We start from the raw sequence: 22,988 nt of genomic DNA on the forward strand, positions 1-22,988 counted from the left end.
ATTTATTCGTGACGCAAGGTTCGTAGTGGACCGGCCAGACTTTCGCTTCGGCTAAAGTACTGGGACGGGGCAGGGTTCTCTCAATGCGTTTCTGCATAAAAGAGGCCTGTCCCAGACGGATTTATGTTGGTGTGGTATGACTGACGACTGGAAGCATATAGTACCAGAATGCTGTTACTATGATGACATTAGAGATTTAGCAAATATGGGTATATCGAATGGAGGGGCGGGGTGGGATTTCAGTAGAGCTCTTGATGACGATCGGACCTTTAGTTGTTTAAGTAGTTTTGCTCGTGAAGCATTAAGGAGAAGGACAGCACCTAGAAGATGTGATCCTCGTGCATAGCCCCTTGCAGGTGGGCTCGGTCGGTTGCATTTGGTGGTGGTGGGTTGGCGGAGAGCGTGCTGACTGCTGATGTTTTGCATCGAGGGTAGTTCGCGGTCTTCCTGTTTCACGAGGTTCACTCCTCTTGTGGATGTCGTGAAGGCTGTCCGTGAGGGCAGTTTCGTTGAGTGTTTGTGTTGTGATGTCCATTGCCGCGGTCCTTTGGGCCCTTTGTGCAGTCCGTGAGAACAGCATGTTTATTGTTTGTTTTGAGTGTATTTGTTCAACGTCGTCACTGCCTGTGGCATGGTTTAGCCTGCTACTTGTGGTTCTTGCAGCTGCGTGTCGTTTATTTTTGTTTTGGGATACCAGCCCGGACTTGCGTCGAACTGGGAGAGGGTTCGGACTCGAGCCTGATAGGAGTTTATCCGTACCGCGGGTGTCAAAATTTTGGACTTTGTGTCTACATAATGGAAATCAATTCACAATAATGGATTTTGATAGCAAACTTGAGAAGCAGCTCAATAACCTTATTAAAAGACCTTAAATTGGTCATAGAATTTCAAATCGGAGATTAAATCCAATTATTTAACTCCTCTTGTGGATGTGGTGAAGGCTTCGTTGAGTGTTTGTGTTGTGATGTCCGTTGCCACGGTCCTTTGGGCCCTTTGTGCAGTCCGTGAGAACAGCATGTTGTTTTTGTTGAGTGTATTTGTTCAACGTCGTCACTGCCTGTTGCAACGTTTTGCTTGCTACTTGTGGTTTTTGCAGCTGCGTGTCGTTTATTTTTGTATTGGGATACCAGTCCGGACTTGCGTCGAACTGGGAGAGGATTCGGACTCGAGCGTATTCGGAGGTTATCCGTACCGCGGGTGTCAAAATTTGGACTTTGTGTCTGCATAATGGAAATCAATTCACAATAATGGATTTTGATAGCAAACTTGAGAAGCAGCTCAATAACCTTATTAAAGACCTTAAATTGGTCATAGAATTTCAAATCGGAGATTAAATCCAATTATTTATTTATTTTATTTCACTTTTAACATGTACATATAATTCTATTCAATATTAAAACGTCTTTAATTTATTCCTATTATTTCAGACTGGTGAAATGGAGGTAAAGAATCCATTATTTTTGGATGATACACCAGTTACACCATCGCTAGGTAATCATCCTATCACTCAGGTTTCGGCACAACAGCCATCGGTGAAGAAAATTTTCGAAAAAAGTCATCAACCGGCGACAACATCAAGTTCTGCTGCGGCTGCTGCAACAGCATCGTCATCGTCAACAAATGCAGGAAGTAATGTTGCGGCAACGTCTTCCGATGATAAAAAATCCAAGAAGTCAAAGAAATAAATTTGTTAAAACAAATACTAAATAGATTAACAAATCTATTGCAAAATTTATTTCCGCTGTTAAACATTAAAGAAACAAATGAAACTTTTCCTTTTGAAAAACAAGATGAGATTAGAATTATTATGATTATTGAATGAAATTGTTAAAAAGGATTTCCAGGATGTAATTTTTTGTTTGTTATTCTGAAAAGATTTTATTTAATTATTGCAACTTATTAAAAACTGTGTTGTAAAATGTTTAAGGAGTGGCAAAAATGGTAAAAATTAAACTACGTCTACACTAAAGTGATAAGTTTTTTATTATGATAAATTTGAAATATATTTTCATATAATATATGGCAATTTAAACATCCTTATCATGATGATTTATTACATTAAAATACGTAAACCTACTTTATCAGTGCATAGAAATCTATTTTTAGTTTGTTTACATTCAAAGGCGATTTAATAAACATGTCATTTAAGTTGTCAATTCCAGAGAATGTATGTCAAATAATCTACAAATTTAAGAAATAAATTTGAATTTGTATTACTAACGATTATGAATGACAGACATACATATATTTCTCTCTTACCTTGCCTTTTTTGTATTTTTTTATTGACATTTTACCATTTGTCACTTGTCATTCCAAATATTTTAATAGAAAAATAAAATTATTGTGAATTATTCACAAATTTTCTTTGATATATTTTCCAATAACATAATAATTCAATTTGGAAATTACAAAAATAAAATACTGAGTAAAACTCATTATTATAAACGGCAACACATAATAATTCACACAAAATAAAATATAATAAAAAATGTAATTTATTTTATGTGCTAACAAAGATGCTTATTTAAAAATGTATAATATATGGAATATAATTCCTTTAAAAAATCAATTGAGAATTATTTGTTGAGATTCCTGAATTTATTTTATAATTATTTATTCAAATTTAATTATTTTTGATTTTCCAAAAATCTCCAAAAAATTAAAACAGATTGTATACAAATAATTTTTTATACACATTTTTTTTAAAAAATTGTTTGTTTTCTTGAGAAGATCCCCAAAAAATGTTTAAAACCAAAAACTCTCCACTCTCTCACACACTTTTCTTCCTTAACTATAAGTGTAACAAAAAAATAAATAAAAGTACATACAAATATTAACATTAAATCAACAACAAATTCAAAACTTAAAAACAATCTATCGATGTTGAACAACTACAAAGAAAACAAATCAAACAAACAACCTAAACAATTAATAAAAAATACATTCAAATAATTCTCGTAACATTTCAAAAAATCTACATAATTAAAAAAAAAAACACTACATACTTTATTTTTTCATAACATAAACATATGATTATATATACAGTTTTTTTTCATAATTCTCTTTCATACATAAAAAACACTACTAAACACTGGACATGTTCAGAAATGCAACACTGTTATATTTGACATTTGGTTTTAATTTAACAGCTGTTGGGTACTCTCCTGTGTTTAAACTATGTTTACATTATTTTTTGCTTTCATTCGAGGAGTTATAATAATGATTTATTTGTTAAATCAGTCAATAAATAATTTAATCGTAATAACAATAAATGTAAACAAAAAAAAAGTGATGCTACATTTACACAAGCTTGTTTTATGATAAGACATTTTAATTGTCATTTCCTTTGTATATATGTCAATTAAATTTCGATTTCCACTAAACACTTTCGATGTATTTTTTAGAATATAATTGATTAAATAAAATCAGGTTTAAGATCCCAAACAGTTTTGCATCTTAAAATATTATATGTCAGTGTTGCATTTTCTGAACAGATTCATTTCCTTTTTTGACATTTATATACAAATAAAATATATGGTTAACATATATAAAATTTATATACATGACAAAACAAACAAACACTATATAACACTTAACAGTTTATCCGAGCCTCTACTTTTTATTCATCTCTTTAAAAACAAATAAATTAAAACAAAAACCAAAAAATACAAAGCTTTATTTAATTACAACAAAAAAAACATAACAAAAACAATTAATTAAAACCAAAAACATAACATTTTGCCTTCATGACATTTAAAAAATAAAGATAACATACAAATGCAAAAAACCTAACAAATTAAAAATAAATATTTAAAACAAATGTACTATCATGCGACAAAATTATGTGTTATATATATTTATATAAAATATACAAATACTTATATATGAACATGACATATATAATAATTTAAATGAAGTGTGTATATGAAAGATGATGAAGAAGAAATATTATAGCTATATGCGATAAGATAGTGTAAATGAGGACAATTTGTGGAGAAACATGCAAAAAATATAAAATATATTTATACAAGTAACTTTGAAGTTCTTAAATTACATATTTTATGAAGTGTTTTATAACAATCAGCTGTTATGAATTAATTCACAATAGTTCATTCTAAAATTATATTGAACTGATGTAAATGCTTTATTGTTGACTGTTGTACAGAACTGCCTGAACACTGGCAACTAAATTACATATTTTATATTAGAGCAATTCCATTAACTGTGTGTCAAGTGATTGAAGATATAATAAATGGAATTACCCACGGTCTCTTAATAAGGTCATCCAGGAAAGTCAGCTGGATATCAGCTGCCTCTAAAGTTTGCTGTCAAAATCCATTATTGTGAATTGACTTTCATTATAAAAACGTAAACAAAATCCAAATTTTTGACATTAGACTCTGAGAAAACAGCAGACTTTCGCAAGTTGGGAACCTTTTTAATAGATATTGGATTCGCCTATATAAGATGTTTCATTTCGAGAATATTGATGAAAATATATCCTTCGAATTTCCTTTGACGTTTTTTTAAAGTGCATTTAGATTTATGAGATCCTTTCGAATTTAAATGTCAATTTCATAACGTATGTATCAAGTATAACCTCAGCACAGTGAATTGAAATAAACAATTAATCAAAATCTATTAATAAGGTCACCCAGCAAGCGAACGCCAGCGGTTTTTTCTCAAAATTGGACTTTGTTTACGTTTTCATAATTGAAGTCTATTCACAATAATGAATTTTGACAGCAAAGTTGAGAAGCAGCTGATATCCAGGTCTCCCTGGAAGACTTCATCAATAGCCCTTGCAATTAATGATGTATTCAATGCTTAATAAGGACACCGAAAAAGTTAAAAACAGCTGTGATTTCACAGGGAAGATGTCAACAGTTCTACCTAATTTACGTTTTACCAAAAAAATAAAAAAAAAGAAAAACTAAATTAATAATTTACGTTTTCATAATATCGATCAATTCAATAAAAGTAAATTCACAGTAATGGTTTTTGACATAAACTTTAGAAACAGCTGATCTTCCTGTATGACTTTATTGATCAGCTGCTAATCACCTGCTTCTCAAGTTTACTTCAAAACAAATAAGAAATATTTTCTTTAAATTGTTTCGAAATTGTTTTCGATTTTCTCTTTATACATTTAGAATTTATGTGTACAGGGACAGACCATATGTTATTGCTTAAAATTTTACCAAATATATGACGTATTTTCGCAAATGTCAGTTATATTACATTGTTTGTCAAATAAATTACGTATTTACATAAAACGCATATCTGCAGTTTAGCATACTTTCTAATAACTCAGCAACATTTCATAGGTTTATTTTAAAATAAATTTTATGCTCTGTTTACATTAAACCTGTTCTAAATAAAACATGTCATTTATATTATAAACAAAAAATAATTTTCAAAAAAAAAAAAAACATTTGATATAAACATAACCCTAATCGCTTTATCTCCTCAATTTGTCCTCATTTACATAAAGTGATGTATAAATTAGATAAAAACTTGATAATTAGTGTAAAAACATACTGGATACTTTTTTATAGCATAAATATTCAAATAAATTATTTTCACTCCTTTTTCAATTAAATGTAAACCTTTTATCAGTCTATTAATTGCTCATTTCCATAATATAATTTGAAAAACAAACAATGAAAACTCCCTAATGTAACTATATAAATAACTGAAAAAAATAAACTGATAAGCCAAATATATGAAAACAATTCCAAAATTTCATAGAAAACTAAAAATCTTATCTGAAAGCACTTCAAAAAATGATTTTTTTAATAAAACCAATTACAACTGAAACACTTTAAGTAACCAAATGACTAAAATGCTAATTAATATTAACAAAACCAAAAACAGGCAACTAAAGTTGTGCAAGTCTTTCTTTTTTTTGTAGAAAAAACCAAAGAAGAGATATACATTTGAAAAAAAAAAACAACAACAAGAACTATAACAATTTTTTATAACTTTTTTCTATAACAACAACTACAAAACCAAACAATTTATTAAATGTGTATAGATTTATTATAAATAAATTAAAACAAAACTAACATAACATACTTTTTTAAATACTTTAACTTAAAAAAAAAAAAACAAAAACCAAACCAACAACTTTTGCCCTCTAATGTAAAACTTTGGCATTTCATTTTTTTAAAACAAAATCAACTTTTTAGAACTAAACAAAATATATATATATTATATCTAAAATTAAACCAAAAACAAAATCCTACCATACAATTATTAACAACCAACAAATCCTGAGTGAATCAATTATTTTTTTTCGGTTTTTATTGGCAAAAAAACTAAAAATTTTTTAATCAGATTTTTAATTATTAAAGAAAAAATGATTGAAAATAAAAATTCAACTGTTACACAAATATTATCCTACAATGAATTAGAAACGAAAATCTGTGTCAATTTCAAAAGATTCAATTGATTTTGTTTTGAAAACAAATGGTATTTCATTACAACATATATTTATATTTATTAAAAAATAACATAACTATACATATATATTTTTTTCGGTTTACATATAATACAAAAAAAAATTAATACGAATATGTTAAACATTCAATGATTTATTACTTTAATGTAAAACAAAGAAACAAACAAAAAACCATGACTGTTATAACAAAAAGAAACTGTTATTAAAGAAGTTACCAAACTGTTATACATTTGATAAGCAGCCCCAACAAAATAACGGAAGTAACGATAAATTTATTCCCATAATTAGGCAACAAAAAATAATTGTTATTTATTTCAAAATATTCCTATTCATCAAATCACAATATTTTTGTTATTAGTTCTCTGTTAAAGATAACAAGTCACACTTAAATTAATGTTTAATTGATGTGTGGCCTGGTGTCATTATTAGTTTGCAAACGAAGATAAATTGTCCAATGTGAACGGGTGTTACGGAGATTAAACTTAATGTAATTAAGGCGGCTTCACACTATATATAAGAAAAACGTTAACAAAGCTATGCTTACATTAATCGTGCTTTAATACATCAGTCTATGGTGGTTCTATGAGACGAGCTGTCAAATATTAGTCAAGGCGAAAATAATATTTTTTTGCCTTGAGAGCAAATATTTATTGTGAAATTTTGTACTTAAAAATTGTATGATTTTGTTATAATTTTGTTATAAAAAAATACACAAATATTTCACTATCATAGTTGTCAGCTGGTAATGTACCATGGTCCATGGCAAGGTTTATTGTGTGTTCCTGCACACAAAAACTTTCAAAGTTATATTAAAAAAAATAATAACTAAAAAATCAAGAATCTACTATTCTTCCCGTTTCTGGGACTGAGCTAATGCGATCATCTAGGAAGATCAGCTGTCTTACGGAGATTAAACTTAAAGTGACCCGTAAACGGTCATGCATGCATGACATTCTTTTTGTGGTGTTAGTGAAAATTTGTATGTATGTGTCACACCTACGATGCAAGAAGCAAAATCAAAATTTTTTGATTTTTCGCATGCATGACGTTCGATTTTGACGTGTGTGCGGTGAAGGCATCAAGCATATTCTTATTTGTGACGTTTTTTTCAAAGGGAATGGCTGTATAGAGATGTCGGATACTGCGAAAAAAAATGTTATAGAGTTGTTGGAAATATGCCGGTCAATGTCAAACCTTTTTCAGCATTTTCATTATTTTTTAAGCATATGAACAAAATTGACAAAATTGTATCGTCCTCGAGAATATTTTTTTTGCCTCGAGAACAAATATTTATGGTGAATGTTTTACTTAAAAAAACCACACACACAAATATTTCACTACTGTAACTCTCATAGTTGTCAACATTACAAGAATTATATGATCAGCTGTTGATGTACCATGGTCCAAGGCAAATTTTATTATGGGTTCCTGTACACAATATGAAAAAAAAAAAATAATTAATAGTAGATTCTTGCAGGTTCTGGAACTGAGATAATACGATCAACTGAGATAATACGATCGTTTGCTATTAAAATATATTATTGTGAATTGAATTCGCAATATGAAAACCATTTAACAGGTTGCGTAAGAGGCGAATATTATCGGGAAATTTGGTTGAAAATCCCTCAAATTTGTTGTTTACGTTTCATGCGATTAAGTCAAAATTGAAAGCATTTTGACAACTCGGGTGATAAAATCTGGCCTTATCGAACGACCTTATTATTGGGCCATGAGCGAAAAGTTTTCTTAAAAGTTTAATGTCAAAAATGTGTACGTTATTTACGTTTTCACAATGTGAAGTCAATTCACAATAATAACATATAAATAGGCCTTAAAAAGCTAATTACAGATCAATATCTATTAAATAAGTCACCCAGAAAGAGAAAGTCATCTTTTTTCGCAAGTTTTCTTAATGGAACATGAGAAACAGCTGATATGCAACTGGTCTCCCTGGATAACGTTATTAAAAGGCATTGTTGCTGATCTTTCTGGGATCAAGCGTTTCTCAAGTTTGCTGTCAAAATCTATTATTGTAAATTGACTTAACATTATGAAAACTGATATAACGTACAATTATTTATCAATTAAATTGAAAAAAATGAAATGTTTTCCGATTATAAATAGATCTTGGTCATATATAAAAACAAGGCCTATTAATTAGGTCATTCAGGAAGACAAGGTAGATATCAGCTGCCTCTATCGACATATTTTTAAAATATTGATGCGTATAGAATATCAATATTTGAAAAGTCTGCAAAAGTTATTCATATACATATAAAAGTCGTGTGCTAGGTCTTATAGCAAACTTGAGAAACAGCTGATCTTGCTGGGATCAGCTGTTTCTCAATGCTGTCAAAATCTTTGAATTATTTCTCAATTAAATTGAAAAAATATGTTTTCATAATTCAATTCAGAATAATGGATATTGACAGGAAATTTGAGAGGCAGTTTATATCCAGCTGGTCTCCTTAGATAACCATATTAATAAAAGATATATTAATAGGGACACCCAGCAAACGAAAGTCAGATGTTTTTTTCTTAAGTCTAAAGTCAATTTAGAGTTTGTTTACATTTTTAAAATGGATGTCAATTGACAATAATGAATTTTGATAGCAAATTTGAGAGGTAGCTGCTGCCTTTTAAATTTGCTGTCAAAGTCCATTATTGTGAATTGATTTCCATTATGAAAACGTAAAGAAAAGCCAAAATTTTGACATTAGACTTGAGAAAAAAAGCTGACTATCTGGGTGACCTTTTTAATAGATCCTGGTCCCATATTTTTTATAATATCCAAAAAAGAACTATATATGAACCTATATGTTTTTATTTTTTTACAAGATTACATTTAGTTTAGTCACCAAACTGTTAACCGAATCTCTTTCTCTAAACAACTATTTTTTTTTTTTTTGAAAAAAACTAACTTCTGTCTTCTTTAAAAAAAAGCTTACAACTCTATTGAAGCAAACCAACTAATAAAAAATTATTAAATACGAAAGAAATTTATAAAACAAAAAGCTCAAAGACAATATCAACAGGTGTTACCGGAAAAATAAATAAATAAAAAATTTAAAAAAAGGAGGAAGCTTAACAGGAAAACAAATAGTAGAATTTCTAAGATAATCCTGAAATGTTAAAAACTCAGTCTGAAATAAAAACAAACCGTATAAAAGGTAAAACAACAACATAAGCAGAAGAAACACAACGTTTTTTTGAAATGACATTACATATATATTTTTTTCTTACACGATACAATAAAAAACTACAAAAAAAAAACAAAAAATATACATATATAAATATTGTGTAAATAATACAATTTGGAATTAAACTACAAAATTAAAAAAAGATATATTATTTTTTATAAGAAAACTGAATGTATGGCTATGCAAAGTGGTAAAAATAAATCAGCTGATTGATTGGTTGCTTGGAAATGTTTTATTTTAAATATTTTAAAATTTAACTCTGATTTTTTTCCAAACATTCAAAGTAGCTACTGTTATTTTTATTTAAATTCAATTTTTTCAAATTTATTTTAAACAAATATTAAACCCCAATACAAAAGACGACACAACATTGTTAACAGGTATAATAATTTAATTAATTTCTTTATAAAGGAAACAAAAATTAAAAACAAAACAACACAATTGATAAACAAATTTAACGCGAAAACATTTTGTTTAACAAAATATATATTATTAATATAAAACAAAAAAACAACATAAAATTGAAAATATTATTATTAAATATATAAATATTGTATCTTTGTGCAGTATGAGCAAACCACACTATATACATATATATACTATATATAAAACTGAACAAATACAGAACAAAAGAAAAAAAAAACAAATATTGAAGAAAATTATATATACCAAATAAATAATAAGCGTGAAAATTATATAAAGGTGGAACTATAACTTATACAAGACAACAACAAAAATAAGAAACCAAAAAACAAAACAGCATATATAAATATTTATGTATATACACATACAAATAAATAATAAAGAAAAATCCATATAAAATAACTAACCTTAAAAGAATATGTTTTTTTTTTGGATTTAAATCGGTTGGAATCGGTTATTTGTTTACTTTGAGAAGAGGGGTATCAATTCACTGCATGGTTTGAAATACAGGGTCTGTTGTGTGCTCTGAATAACTTTGAAATTAATCTCCTTATATTTCTGGGGGCTAAAAGCATCGACTATACACTGGTTGTATAACACCGTGATAAGGCCCATCCTTTCCTATGGTTCTCTTGTTTGGTGGAACTGCTTGCGCCTCAAGTCGACATGCAGCAAATTAGAAAAGGTACAAAGAGTCGACTCGATTTTAATAACAGGAGCCATGAGGAGCACCCCACAAGCAGCTCTGAACGCAATGCTGAACTTAAAGCCTCTGGGCCTCAGCATTAAGTTTCAGGCTGCATTAACAAAATCTATGTCGAAATTGTACCTACAGGCATGCATGTATCCTGAACGAACTAGATATGACATTGGATCAATGCGCTAAACTAATCGACTATATATCACCAGTCCTGAGATTTGACGATGTAGATGTCGTTAATCCTAGTAAAGACGACTGGAACCCGAGTAATCCAACTCTGAACGGTCTGGCTTTCTATACAGACGGATCCAAGATGGAAGAAGGTACAGGGGCTGGCGTCTACTGCGAAAGGCTAGGCCTTGAGTTAGCCTACAAACACTTTCTTGTAAGCTTCTTGTCTCTCTCTCTCTATCCCCCTTCTTTTCTCCACCATAGATCTCTCCATATCTTTTTCTTTACGTGGATGATTACAATGGACCTGACGGTCTCAGAGTGCTGCAGCCACATAAGTGACTGTACATCTCGAAATCTAACCTAACCTAGGAACTGAGTATTTATTAGGAAGTCTTTAAGTCTTTTCCATTCATACCCTCACTACTCTTATGGAAGACCAAGAGGTCTCATAGAAGACCAAAAGGTCTTCCCATAGAAGACCAAAAATTCGTCTCATAGAAGACCAATAGGTCTTCTTATAGAAGACCTACGGGCATGCATGTATCCTGAACGAGCCTACAAGCACTTTCTTGTAAGCTTCTCGTCTCTCTACCCCCTTCTTTTCTCCACCATAGATCTCTCCATATCTTTTTCTTTACGCGGATGATTACAATGGACCTGACGGTCTGAGAGTGCTGCAGCCAAATAAGTGCCTGTACATCTCGAAACCTAACCTAGGAATTGTGTATTTATTAGGAAGTCTTTAAGTCTTTTCCATTCATACCCTCACTACTCTTATGGAAGACCAAGCGGTCTCATAGAAGACCAAAAGGTCTTCCCATAGAAGACCAAAAATTCGTCTCATAGAAGACCAATAGGTTTTCTTATAGAAGACCAATATGTATTCTTATAGAAGACCAAAAGGTCTACCTATAGAAGACCAAAAGGTATTCTCAAAGAAGACCAAAAGGTCTTCTCATAGTAGACCAAATACCAATAGGTCTTCTTATAGAAGACTAAAGACCAAGAGGTCTTCTTATTAAAGACCAAAATGTCTTCTTATATAAGAACAAAAGGATTTATTATAGAAGACCAAAAGGACTTCTTTTAGAAGTCCAAAAGGTCTTCTTATAGAAGGCCAAAGGGTCTTCTAATAGAATACCGGAAAGTCTTCTCTTTGAAGACCAAAAGGTCTTTTCTTAGAAGACCAAGAGGTCTTCTTATAGGAGACCAAAAAGTCATCCTATAGAAGACCAAAATGTCCTCATATAGAAGACCAAAAGGTCATAATATCAGTATATCATCATGAGTAATTACTCAAAGTATTAAATTAATTTTTTTAAAATAATATATCCACGAGCAACATTTATTAACGAATACAAGAAAAAACAAATACAATTACGAACAGAAGTGGACAAAAAAAAAACACATTCCTAATTACTAACACCCTGCGATTGTGTTGAAGTTTGTGGCACACCAATATCAAAGTCATCATAATCATGTATAACATCCTGCGAATGTACACCATTATTATAATCAGTTATGGATTGTGATTCCGGAAATTCCGAGGTCAATGTCAACGAATCGGTATTGACCTGAAACATTTTAACGACATGTTTGTCGGGTATGCCTCTTTTTTGTAGCTCTTCCGAATTAATATTGACCGATTCTTTATCCATATAAATTTGCTCTTCCGAATTTGGCTCGGGCACATCATCTTCCAATGATTCGGAGATCACAAAACGAACACCGGCTGGAAGTGATGATTCATCGCTTTCCTCCTCCTCGTCCTCTTCGACTTGCTGCGTCATTTGGACCAATGGTGATGGTGGTACACGGTGCACACTTTCCTGACTTTGTATATCTGGCATTTGTGTCGGTTGTATATCTGGTAGAATTTCCTCATATTCCTCCTCTTCACTCTCACGCCGTTGTATTTCAGGCATTTGTGTTGGTTGTAATACCTCTAAACTTTCTGAATTCTCCGAATCAGATATCTGCAAAACTGGTGTTTGTTCTCCAGCTTCTTTTTGTCTTTCATATGCCCATAGATCCAATGAAAGTAAATTATTTTTCTTTTGAATAATCCATTCTTTTCGCCTTTCCTTACGCATTTCTTCCTCATTAAATTTCCATTTGATATGATAGTAACGATTTACAGCTTTGGCAAGTAGTTGTCTCTGTTCCAGAGGTGATTTGCCAACAAAACGATTTCGTCGTTTAAAATATCTATTGTAATCCTCAACGGGATTCCAACGAAAGGCATCGACGCGACATTTAACTTTTCGGCACAATTCCTTTAGTTCATCCTCTGACAGTACTCGCTTGATGTCTTCTTCAGTTGGTTCCTGTAAAAAAATGAGAAAACATTTTAATAAATATTTTGATATTGATAAAAAAAACACAGGATATAGTTGTCAAATATTTTTTATAGAGGACCAGATGATCACATAGATGTCGAAAATTACAAAAAAAATCATATAGTCGAAATAATTAGGTTTTATAAAGATTTGCAGACCTGAGTACTTATGAAGTATGTAGGATAAAGCTCAGAACATTTATAAACGAATTTTTATTACAGATAAAAAAATATCCTCATACAAGATAAAAACGTAACTTTTCATACACGTTGATGGTCTTCTCATATGAAGACAAATGAATTAATATTTTCATTACATTACTGCCTTGTATAAGCCACATTTCATACTCGATATGAATGTATTCCTTTCTAAAAGAATATCACAATTTTTAGTAGAGAAGCCGGAATTATTCCATTATAAAAAGAAATATTCCATATAAAAGAACACTTTTAAATATCATCGATAAAAAATAGAAAATATCCCGAGTGAAGGCCATATGAATATGAAGGAAAGAAAAGAAGATATTATTATTCGGAGGAAGATGAGAATAGTTTCGAGGGCTAAAGAAATTGGACAGAAAAACATACTACGTGCTAAGATTGCTCTTTTCAAACCACTTTAGGTTTGTAGATTAAAGCAGGTTCTATGGTTTAGAAGACGCTTAGATACAGTGGAAAGTGAGCACCCGCTAGTCTGTGCCGTCTGATGACCAGAACTGGACACCGTCTCCTCCTCGCCAGCACAGAGTCTGCAGTAGTCAGTAACATAATGGTCCCATTTACTGGTAAAGACCCTGATATTGCAATGACCACTAATAATAAAGTGAGCACCCGCTACTCTGTGCCGTCTGATGACCAGAACTGGACACCGTCTCCTCTCGCCAGCACAGAGTCTGCAGTAGTCAGTAACATAATGGTCCCATTTACTGGTAAATACCCTGATATTGCAATGACCAGTAATAACTCCTGTCATTACTCTAATTTAAGCTTTGCTCAAGATCAACAGTGAGTTTGTCCTCTTGGTGGACAGAGTCGGCCAGATAGATCTTGACACATTGTATCTAGGTTCGTTGTGCCAGAGTTCATTGGCTCATTCGTCGAAGAACGCCTCAAAGTTCCGAAAGACAGATGACAGATTGGTGGATTGATTGAGCAATCGATTGTTAGATCTGTAGATTGAGATGCTCGTCTAGCTAATTCGTCTGCTTTTTCATTACCCGTGATGCCACAGTGTCTTGGTATCTAACACAGCCGATGGTTTTAAGAGACGCCTGACTATCCACAAAGATATTCACCTCTGCATTCAGACTTTTTATCAATTCCGCTGCGTCCAAATCGCGAAGATTTTAGCTTGGAAAACACTACAGTTGCTATCCAGCTTGTATGTAAGCTCAAGGCCTAGCCTTTCACAGTAGACGCCTAGCCTTTCACAGTAGACGCCTAGCCTTTCACAGTAGACGCCTAGCCTTTCACAGTAGACACCAGCCGCTGTACCTTCTTTCATCTTGGATCCGTCTGTATAGAAAGCCAGACCGTCCAGAGGAGGGTTACTTCGGTTCCAGTCGTCTCTACTAGGGATAATGACATCTATATCGTCAAATCTCAGGACTGGTGATGTATATTCGCTTAGTTTTACGCGTTGGTCCTATGTCATACCTAGTTCGTTCAGGATACATCCATGTCCGTAGGTACAATTTCGCCATAGATTTTGTTCATGCTGCCTTAGGGCACTTCTCGCTGCCTGGCACTTAATGCTGAGACACAAAGGCCTTAAGTTCAGCATTGCGTTCAGAGCTTCTTGTGGAGTGCTTCTCGCGGCTCCAGTTATTAGAATCGAGGCGGCTCTTTGTACCTTTCTTAATGGAGTTCTTGCATGCATAGAGGGCAATCTGTCCTCTCTTCGCCCGTTTCTCGGCGTTCATATTCCATCCCAATTGACAGTCCAGGATTGTGACAAGGTATTTTGCTTCGAGCGACAGATGAAGCTGCACTCCACCCAGTGTTAGAATAAACCAAAAGATCCACAACCTATAAAAACTAGTTTAGGCTAAAGTCTAGTATAAGGACCGGTCGATAATTTGACAGGTTAAGTTTAATTACTGACTACAGCGGCATACTTTTTTCTTCAATTCAAAAGGGTAAATTCGAAGAGGTTGATGAATTAACAAAAATTTAAATTTTAAAATGGTCTGAGAGGTGTCCGTCAAGTGCATTTGTCCCTAAATTTGTATTATACGGACTTCACCCGCTACAACATTGACGTGTCCCTCATGTACCAGGAAATATGGATTTTGCATGAAAAAACTATGCCCTTGTAAAAGGTAAACTGCGGCCGATACCCTATGCTCACCGAGTCTTTAAAATCTAATCACAAGAAACAAAAATCGTGGATTATTTCTTTTACCAGTTTTGCCAACATCGATTTCACAACGCTCCTTGCTGGCTCTTCAAACTGCTCCAAATTGACATCATATACCGGCGTATCCATTTTTCAGGTTTATTTTATTTTCGCGCGCCGTTTGTTTACAATCAAGTCCAATTCAACGAGCGTCTTTATTCGAATGAAAATGACCAACCTAATTTAAAAACGTTTGCACACTTTGGATAGAGGAAGACATGTTTACGAATGAATGTGAAACAAAAAGTTGAAACATGGTAGAATATCAATCAGCTGATTGGTTGCCAGAAAGGAACCATAAAACGGAACTAGTTTAATTTTTAACATCATGGTCAAAAACAGCTGACAGTACGATTACATTGTACTGGATGTCGTTAGCCCAGTGGGTATAAATTGTCAATCCAGTTAAAAGATCTAATGTACATGCCGTTAAATAGACAATCCGAAATAAAACGACATTTAAATTAGAACTTTTTGTTACCCGTTTGTTTAGCTATTATAGTACGTTTACATTGTAAAATGACAAATAAATTAACATAGAAAAGGTTAACCCGGCAAAAAACTTGAGGTTAATAAATTGCACGTAATGGCTTCTTCTGTCAAATAAAAAAAAAACATGCTTAACAGGTGGTTGTGTTTATTTGACATATTTTCAACACCTAACTAAAATTGTGAAAAATTATTGAAAGGTCGTGATTTCATCCCAAAAATAAGTAGAAAATGTCATGAAATGTTTTTTTCATCCATGTATTTTGATTTAATAGATCCTGAGAAAAAAAAAACTTATAACAAAAACACTTAGTCCGCTTTTCCACAGGCAAATTTTTATTTGGCAAATTTTTTGTTTTCTCTTTTGAAATTTTCGCTTTGCTTTTATACTAGCAAATTTTTCTTCGCCAAATTTGCGAATTAAAATGCAAAAGAAAGAAAAAAACGTCAAAAGGGTTTGTTTTTGGTGATGTATCAAAACAAAAACCTTATTTTTTGTCCAAGACATAGACAAATTTTTTTATAATATGGTTAAAAATATATCATATCACATCGAATTCAGTTAATCATCCACTTTGACAGTTAATCACTTGTAGCTGCTCTAGCAATGGACTACCTATTCATTGTGCCATGGTTCAAGTACCATGGCATTAAGAATAACACCTACATCCATATAAAGTCAAGCTTACACAAAAATTGAAACCATCTGTTTTTTTAATGGATGTCATATATTAAATGTATGCCCTTTCATCCCTAATCTTTGTCATCTATATTTTCAAAACATCTATCAATATTTGTTTTTGTAAATTAAACCAAAAAAAAAAAAAAAATACATTTTTTGAAATTTCAGTAAAATAATTAGAAAAGGGGTCCAAATCTTCATAGGAAACACTAAATAACTACCCACATTTCGCCATTTTCTGGATTTTTAGATACATGTTCCAACCTAATTATCTATTATTTAATATCATGAAGTCTAACTGGATAACAAATTTCCATAAAAAATTATTAATTACTAATTTTGAAAGTTTCTGGACATTTTTTGCAACCGATCCCACTGTAATTTGATATTTTTGGTCCTATTCCTATGTACTTTTTTATTTTTTTCTTGTAAAGGGGAAACATTGTGAAAATTGCTTTCATATCAAAAATTTGGAGCGCATTTTATATATTTAAAAGTAAATCTAAATGTACGTTTTGTACATATACTATATAACTTTTTCTTTTTGTCATTTTTTCGGCCAAATTTTCAAAAAGTTTGATTAATGTTTTACCAGTTTTGTGGTTCACGGTTGTTCCAAATAAAAATTTGCAAAAAAAATTTTAGGTTCTGGAACAGAATTTTTTCAAACCATGAGTTCATGGTATAATAATAAAAGGTAACATCAAGTGTTGTAGTACAGAAAACGATATAACAACCACATGGAAATTTGTTGTTGTAAGTTCTAATAGTGTCAACTCATTTGACAGAAAAATGTAAACAAAGAAACAAATTATCATCAAATTATTTTCGAATCCTCAAAATAAAAATTGAAAAACATGAATGAAAATCTATCAAATTTATATTTCTATCGCTTCCACATCTTTCCTATAATCGAGCCATTGCCACTTATGTATATGTGTAGCACATATGAAAATGCTGGGTATCCCAGCAGGCAGATTGAATAAATTGAATACAGGAGCACATTTAATAAAGAACAATTTTAAATTGTATGAGTTCCCAATTTTCCTGTTGGGTGATTTTTAAAAACATAATTTGTCAAATTTATATTGACACTAGTATTACGTTGGAATCAAATCAGCTGGGATTTGCTGTTACCTTTTATAATTGTACCATGCATTCATTTAACAATGTGACAGCATTCGAAAAATGAACGAGAAAGAACAAAGAATATGGGAAGAAAGGAACGAAATAAGAAAAAATAACAAGATACACTAAAAAGCTACATCTAGATCCAATCGTTCATTTCCGTGAATTATTTCAATGAACTAGTTCATTGCGGAACGACACGAATATAGAAACGAATATTCAAAGTAGCCAGTCGCCTCAAACTCTTCCAACAATAACAAAGTGAAAAAAATATTTCCCATAGAAAAAATAAATAAGAAAAAAATACAAATAAGAAAATAACAAAAAAATCCAAAAAATATATAAAGAAAATTTAAAGAAAGAAAACGTAAGAGAAAATAAGCATAAAGGTCAATAGTCAATGAAGGCAAATCGCGAAATGGAAATTGTGTGTGAAATCAATATAAAAAAATATGTAAAAGAAAATTAAAGGCAAAAGTCCTGCTCAAATCGAAAAATAAATGAAGTGTTCTAATTTAGTGGTATTGGTGTTTAATTAAACTCAGCAGCAGCTGTAATAGCAACGGCAACATAACAAATTGGGAGGCAGCAGCAGCGTCAGGGCCGCTGAGCAGCGACAACAACAGCAGCAGCAGGGGCAATAGCGCAAAACACAGACGGCTGGTTGTGTATTGTCTTGAAACAAAACTATTGTGGGGTGAGTTTGCCGACCGACCGACAACCGAATATCCTACTAAATAGTAAATGTTTTGTGTGGAAAATTTATTTTTAAACTTAAAATACCAATACTTTAACATTGAACTAGTCAATGAATGAAATAAAACAACAACAAAATGTAAAATGTAGTCAGCCGGGGACAGCCAGACAAGAGAAGAGTGGCTGGCAGCAGCCAGCAGTAGTCAATAATTTAGTGGCTTCCATTTGTTTTTTTTTTAATTTATTTTGCTGATGGTGCTTTGCAATAAAACAAATGAAATGGAAGCAAAAAATATATAAATTAAGAAGGAGGCAGTTTTCTTGTTGGCTGTATGTTGTTGTTTATGGTTCGTGTGTGTGTGTATGTTTTGTTCATTACGTTTGGATCATTACGAAACATAATTTTGTTGTTGAAGGAAATATCTATGGAAAATGCAAACAAAGTCTGCACACGATGTGAAGAACGAACGCACCGGATTTGAAGAATCAAACAATGTATGATTCATTGTTAAGATAATAAATTTAATTGAATTTATAGTATGTATGTATTTCCCTTGGGAAGTATATAATTTTTGGTTGGAATTTCCTTACAGTATGTTTTGTCGGATTTGCCGCTAGCAACAAAAGTGTATAAATTGAAATATGACCAACCAATGCCGGAATTTGTAATGGAACTTTTTGGCCATAAAGAATTGTTGTGCACATTGCGGTATTGGTTACCTGATATTTTCTTAAATTTATTGCCGTACCATGCAATTCCGTCCAGACATTAGAATATTTCCAAATAAAGTGGGGAAACCACAGACCAAAAGTGAAGACGTTATTTCTTATTTCAACATCTGTAGATTATTGTTAGTGTAGGTAAGTTTAAAACATGTACAACCTACCCAAACATGTTCTAATCCTAAACTTTATCTTCTCATTTAGAATGCTGCTAAAAATTCAAATATTGTCAATTCTAAGGGTTGAAATAAATAAAAGTAAAGTCGTTAAGACAGGCGTGGATGAACTTTTTAACATTTCAATATGAGATGGACATTTGATATAGTTCTAAACTGGTTAAATGATATTTTCTTAAACATATTTTATATTGCCGTACCATGCAATTCTATCTAGACCTTAGAATATTTCCAAATAAAGTGGGGAAACAACAGACCAAAATTTTAGACGTTATTTCTTATTTCAACATCTGTAGATTATTGTTAGTGTAGGTAAGTGTTAAACATTTATAACCTACCCCAAACATTTTTAATCATAGCCTTAATCTTCACTTTAGAATGCTATTATAAAGCCGGAATACAAGACAAATATTTTCAATCTTAAGGGTTGAAATAAATAAAGAAAAACAAGAAAAAATTCGTTAAGTTTGGCGTGTACAAACTTTCCCTACACTCCAACATTGAGGTGGACATTTAAAATAGTAATAAGGTGGACGAAATATGCAATTCTATCCAGACCTTAGAATATTTCCAAATAAAGTGGGGAAACAACAGACCAAAATTTTAGACGTTATTTCTTATTTCATAACCTATAGATTTTTGTTAGTGTATGTAAGTTTAAAACATTTATAACCTACCCAAACATTTTTAATCATAAACATTATTTTCTTATTTAGAATGCTGCTAAAAAGCGGAATACAAGTCAAATATTTTCAATCATAAGGATAGAACGAACTTATTCTAGAATATTGTAAAGAAAAAAATCGAGTAAGGAAAGGATAAATGGGGCTATACGAACGACACTCTTAACATTCATATTATATATACAAAATTTCCTCTTGAAAACTATATAAATCGAGCAGTCATTTGAGAGGAAATTAAATACAAATCTGGCCCGATTTAAAGCGTGCTATTGTGGCTGAAGCGGAAAAACTTTGGGAGTTTTATACACAATTTACAAGAAATAGTACCAGACTATATATGGATGCTATATCTAAATCTGAACCGATTTTAACCCGACTTCAAACACACCCTACTAGACTCAATTATGCCTTAAGCGGGAAAACTTTGGAAATTTTAGGTAGCATTTTCAACAAATCCAACGAAACCATATATTGGAGCTATATCTAAATATGAATCGATTTCAATAGAACTAAATCAAATCCTACTAATCTCTCGACCTCACTATCTGCAAAATTGTGTATCAAGTTAGAAAAAAAGTTGGTAGTTTTGTGTACGATTCTCAAGAAATAATACGAGACTATATCTAAATCTGAACCGATTAAAAAAGAAACTCAAAACACACCCTACTAGACTCTATTGTGTCCCAAGCGTAAAAACTTTGGGAGTTTTAGGTACCGTTTACAAGAAATCGGTCAAACCATATATTGTTGCTATATCTAAATTCAATTCGGCACAGTATGCAAAATTGTGTTGCAGGCAAAGAAATGGGAATGGCTGATCTAGGAATTCCTTTAGATAATCGTTTGGATTTTAGAGAACATATCTCACTTGTCACCAGTAAGGATTATAAAGCATTATGATTTATTAAGCGATCGTGCAAGGAATTTGCTGATCCCTTAGTTACAAAGCATCTTTTGTACTTTAGAATATCTTAATTTTCTTAATTTTAGCCGAATCGTCTGGAAAAAATTGCTAAAACAAATGACAAACCAGTAAGGAAAGTTCAAAAGTCGGACGGGGCGACTATATGATAGCCTTCACGACTGTGGATACACACAAGAGATGCTAATATATACAATATCCTGTGGATAGAACAGACATATAATCTTTAGAGGACATTAAAATGGAATCGGGCGAAACTAAATGTGTGATCTACATAGATATATGAACCATAAAAAAACGCATACACATACAATTTTGCAATCTATGAAAAATTGTATGTCAATCGGATACTTTGGTGTCCCATCCGATTCGGATTCTTTGGTGTTCCATGAAATCGAGACAAAATAATGTATGTAAATCTGGACCTTATTGGGCAATCGTATGCTGCAACACAGTGCGCTGTCCACAATTTTACCACGTTTATATGGAACAGACGTTGGCTCCTCGGTGCACCATTTATATAAAATCAGACGAAAATATATATGGGAGTTATCTAAATCTGAACCGATTTTTGCAGATTTAATATATACCACTCTGAACTCACCTCTGTCAAATTTAGTGTAAATCGAATAAACATAGGCTATTTGGTGCACTATTTAAATAAAATCTGACGAAACTATATATGGGGGTTATCTAAATCTGAAGTGATTGAGAAAACTCCACAGACATTAAATTGGACTTAATTCAGTACGCTGTGCAAGATCCTGTCTCAAACGGATAATCCTTGCGTGTTTGGTGCACCACTTATATAATTTCGGAAGCTATATCTAAATCTGAACCGATTTCCACAAAACTTCGTATACATCAATATGGACTTATTTCGGAAATATTTTTTTGTGTATCGGGCAAATAGTAGGTGTTTGGTGCACTATTTACATAAAATCGGACGAAACTATATATGGGAGCTATACCTAAATCTCAACCGATTTCAAACCAAACTTTAAAGACATCAAGCTGGACCTAATTCAGTACGCTGTGGAAAATTTTGAATCAATCGGACAAATATTGGGAGTTTTGTGCTCCATTTACCAAAAATGGACCCAATTCACTACTCTGTACAACATTTTGTTTCAATTGGACTAATATTGGCTGATTGGTGCACAATTTAGATGAAATCGGACGAATATATATATATATATATATATGGGAGCTATATCTAAATCTGAACCGATTTTCTCCAATTTCGTTCTTGACCAAATAAGTGACCTGTCCCAATTTCAACCAAATCGGATCATAAATGCGACCTTTACTTTGTTCACAAAAATACATGAACGGACGTACATACGGACATGCATAAATGGACTCAGAAAGTTATACTATGCATATTCTCAAAAGGAACCATGGGTCTGGGATATATATTTGGGATATATCCAAACGTGGACCGTTTTCAATTCCAAACACAGCCATTTTCACATACATCCTAGAAATGTATGTACCAACCTTTATGTTAAATATTGCAATGTCTATCGTGGTCCTCTACGTATGTCGTAAACTACTTGTCAAGAAGATATTTTATATTTTAATCCCAAATCCGTTCCTATTTTAACATTTTTGAGAAAAGAAATTTCGACTAAAACCTATCTGGTTATTGCAAAACAAATTCGTTTGTGTACATTCGGAATTTAAAATCATAAATGAGGTGCCCTTAAATACTCATTCTATGTCTCTATTCTATTTCCTCTTATTTCTTACGTCTAAATCAAATTTGGTATTTGTGTTGACATTTAGATATT

General features: G+C 31.9%; 2 protein-coding genes across 2 annotated transcripts in view; one reads left to right on the plus strand and one right to left on the minus strand.

Annotated features, from left to right (window-relative positions):
* LOC133325563 (uncharacterized) overlaps positions 1–1,685 on the plus strand; it is a 30,474-nt gene extending 28,789 nt beyond the window's left edge. Inside the window, exon 4 of the mRNA XM_061534303.1 lies at positions 1,428–1,685. Within this exon, the coding sequence (XP_061390287.1) occupies positions 1,428–1,685 (258 nt within the window). The remainder of the gene's footprint in view (positions 1–1,427) is intronic.
* Positions 1,686–12,372: 10,687 nt separating this feature from the next.
* LOC133325564 (telomere-binding protein cav) lies at positions 12,373–15,786 on the minus strand. The gene is made up of 2 exons (XM_061534304.1): positions 15,703–15,786; positions 12,373–13,287 (listed from the first exon to the last, which is right to left on the minus strand). Exons 1-2 carry the CDS (start codon positions 15,784–15,786, stop codon positions 12,373–12,375), a joined length of 999 nt encoding a protein of 332 aa, XP_061390288.1.
* Between the last annotated feature and the right edge of the window lie 7,202 nt (positions 15,787–22,988).

This window comes from Musca vetustissima, unplaced genomic scaffold (assembly GCF_032173495.1).
Source record: "Musca vetustissima isolate MV318-11 ecotype Yass unplaced genomic scaffold, APGP_CSIRO_Mvet_v1 utg1397, whole genome shotgun sequence".
In the NCBI taxonomy this organism is placed as follows: domain Eukaryota; kingdom Metazoa; phylum Arthropoda; class Insecta; order Diptera; family Muscidae; genus Musca; species Musca vetustissima.

Coding starts and splice junctions, on each gene's coding strand:
- LOC133325564 (XM_061534304.1), bottom strand. CDS start 15,786: ATGGATACGCCGGTATATGATGTCAATTTGGAGCAGTTTGAAGAGCCA. Junction 13,288..15,702: donor AATCGATGTTGGCAAAACTG/GTAAAAGAAATA, acceptor ATTTTTTTACAG/GAACCAACTGAAGAAGACAT.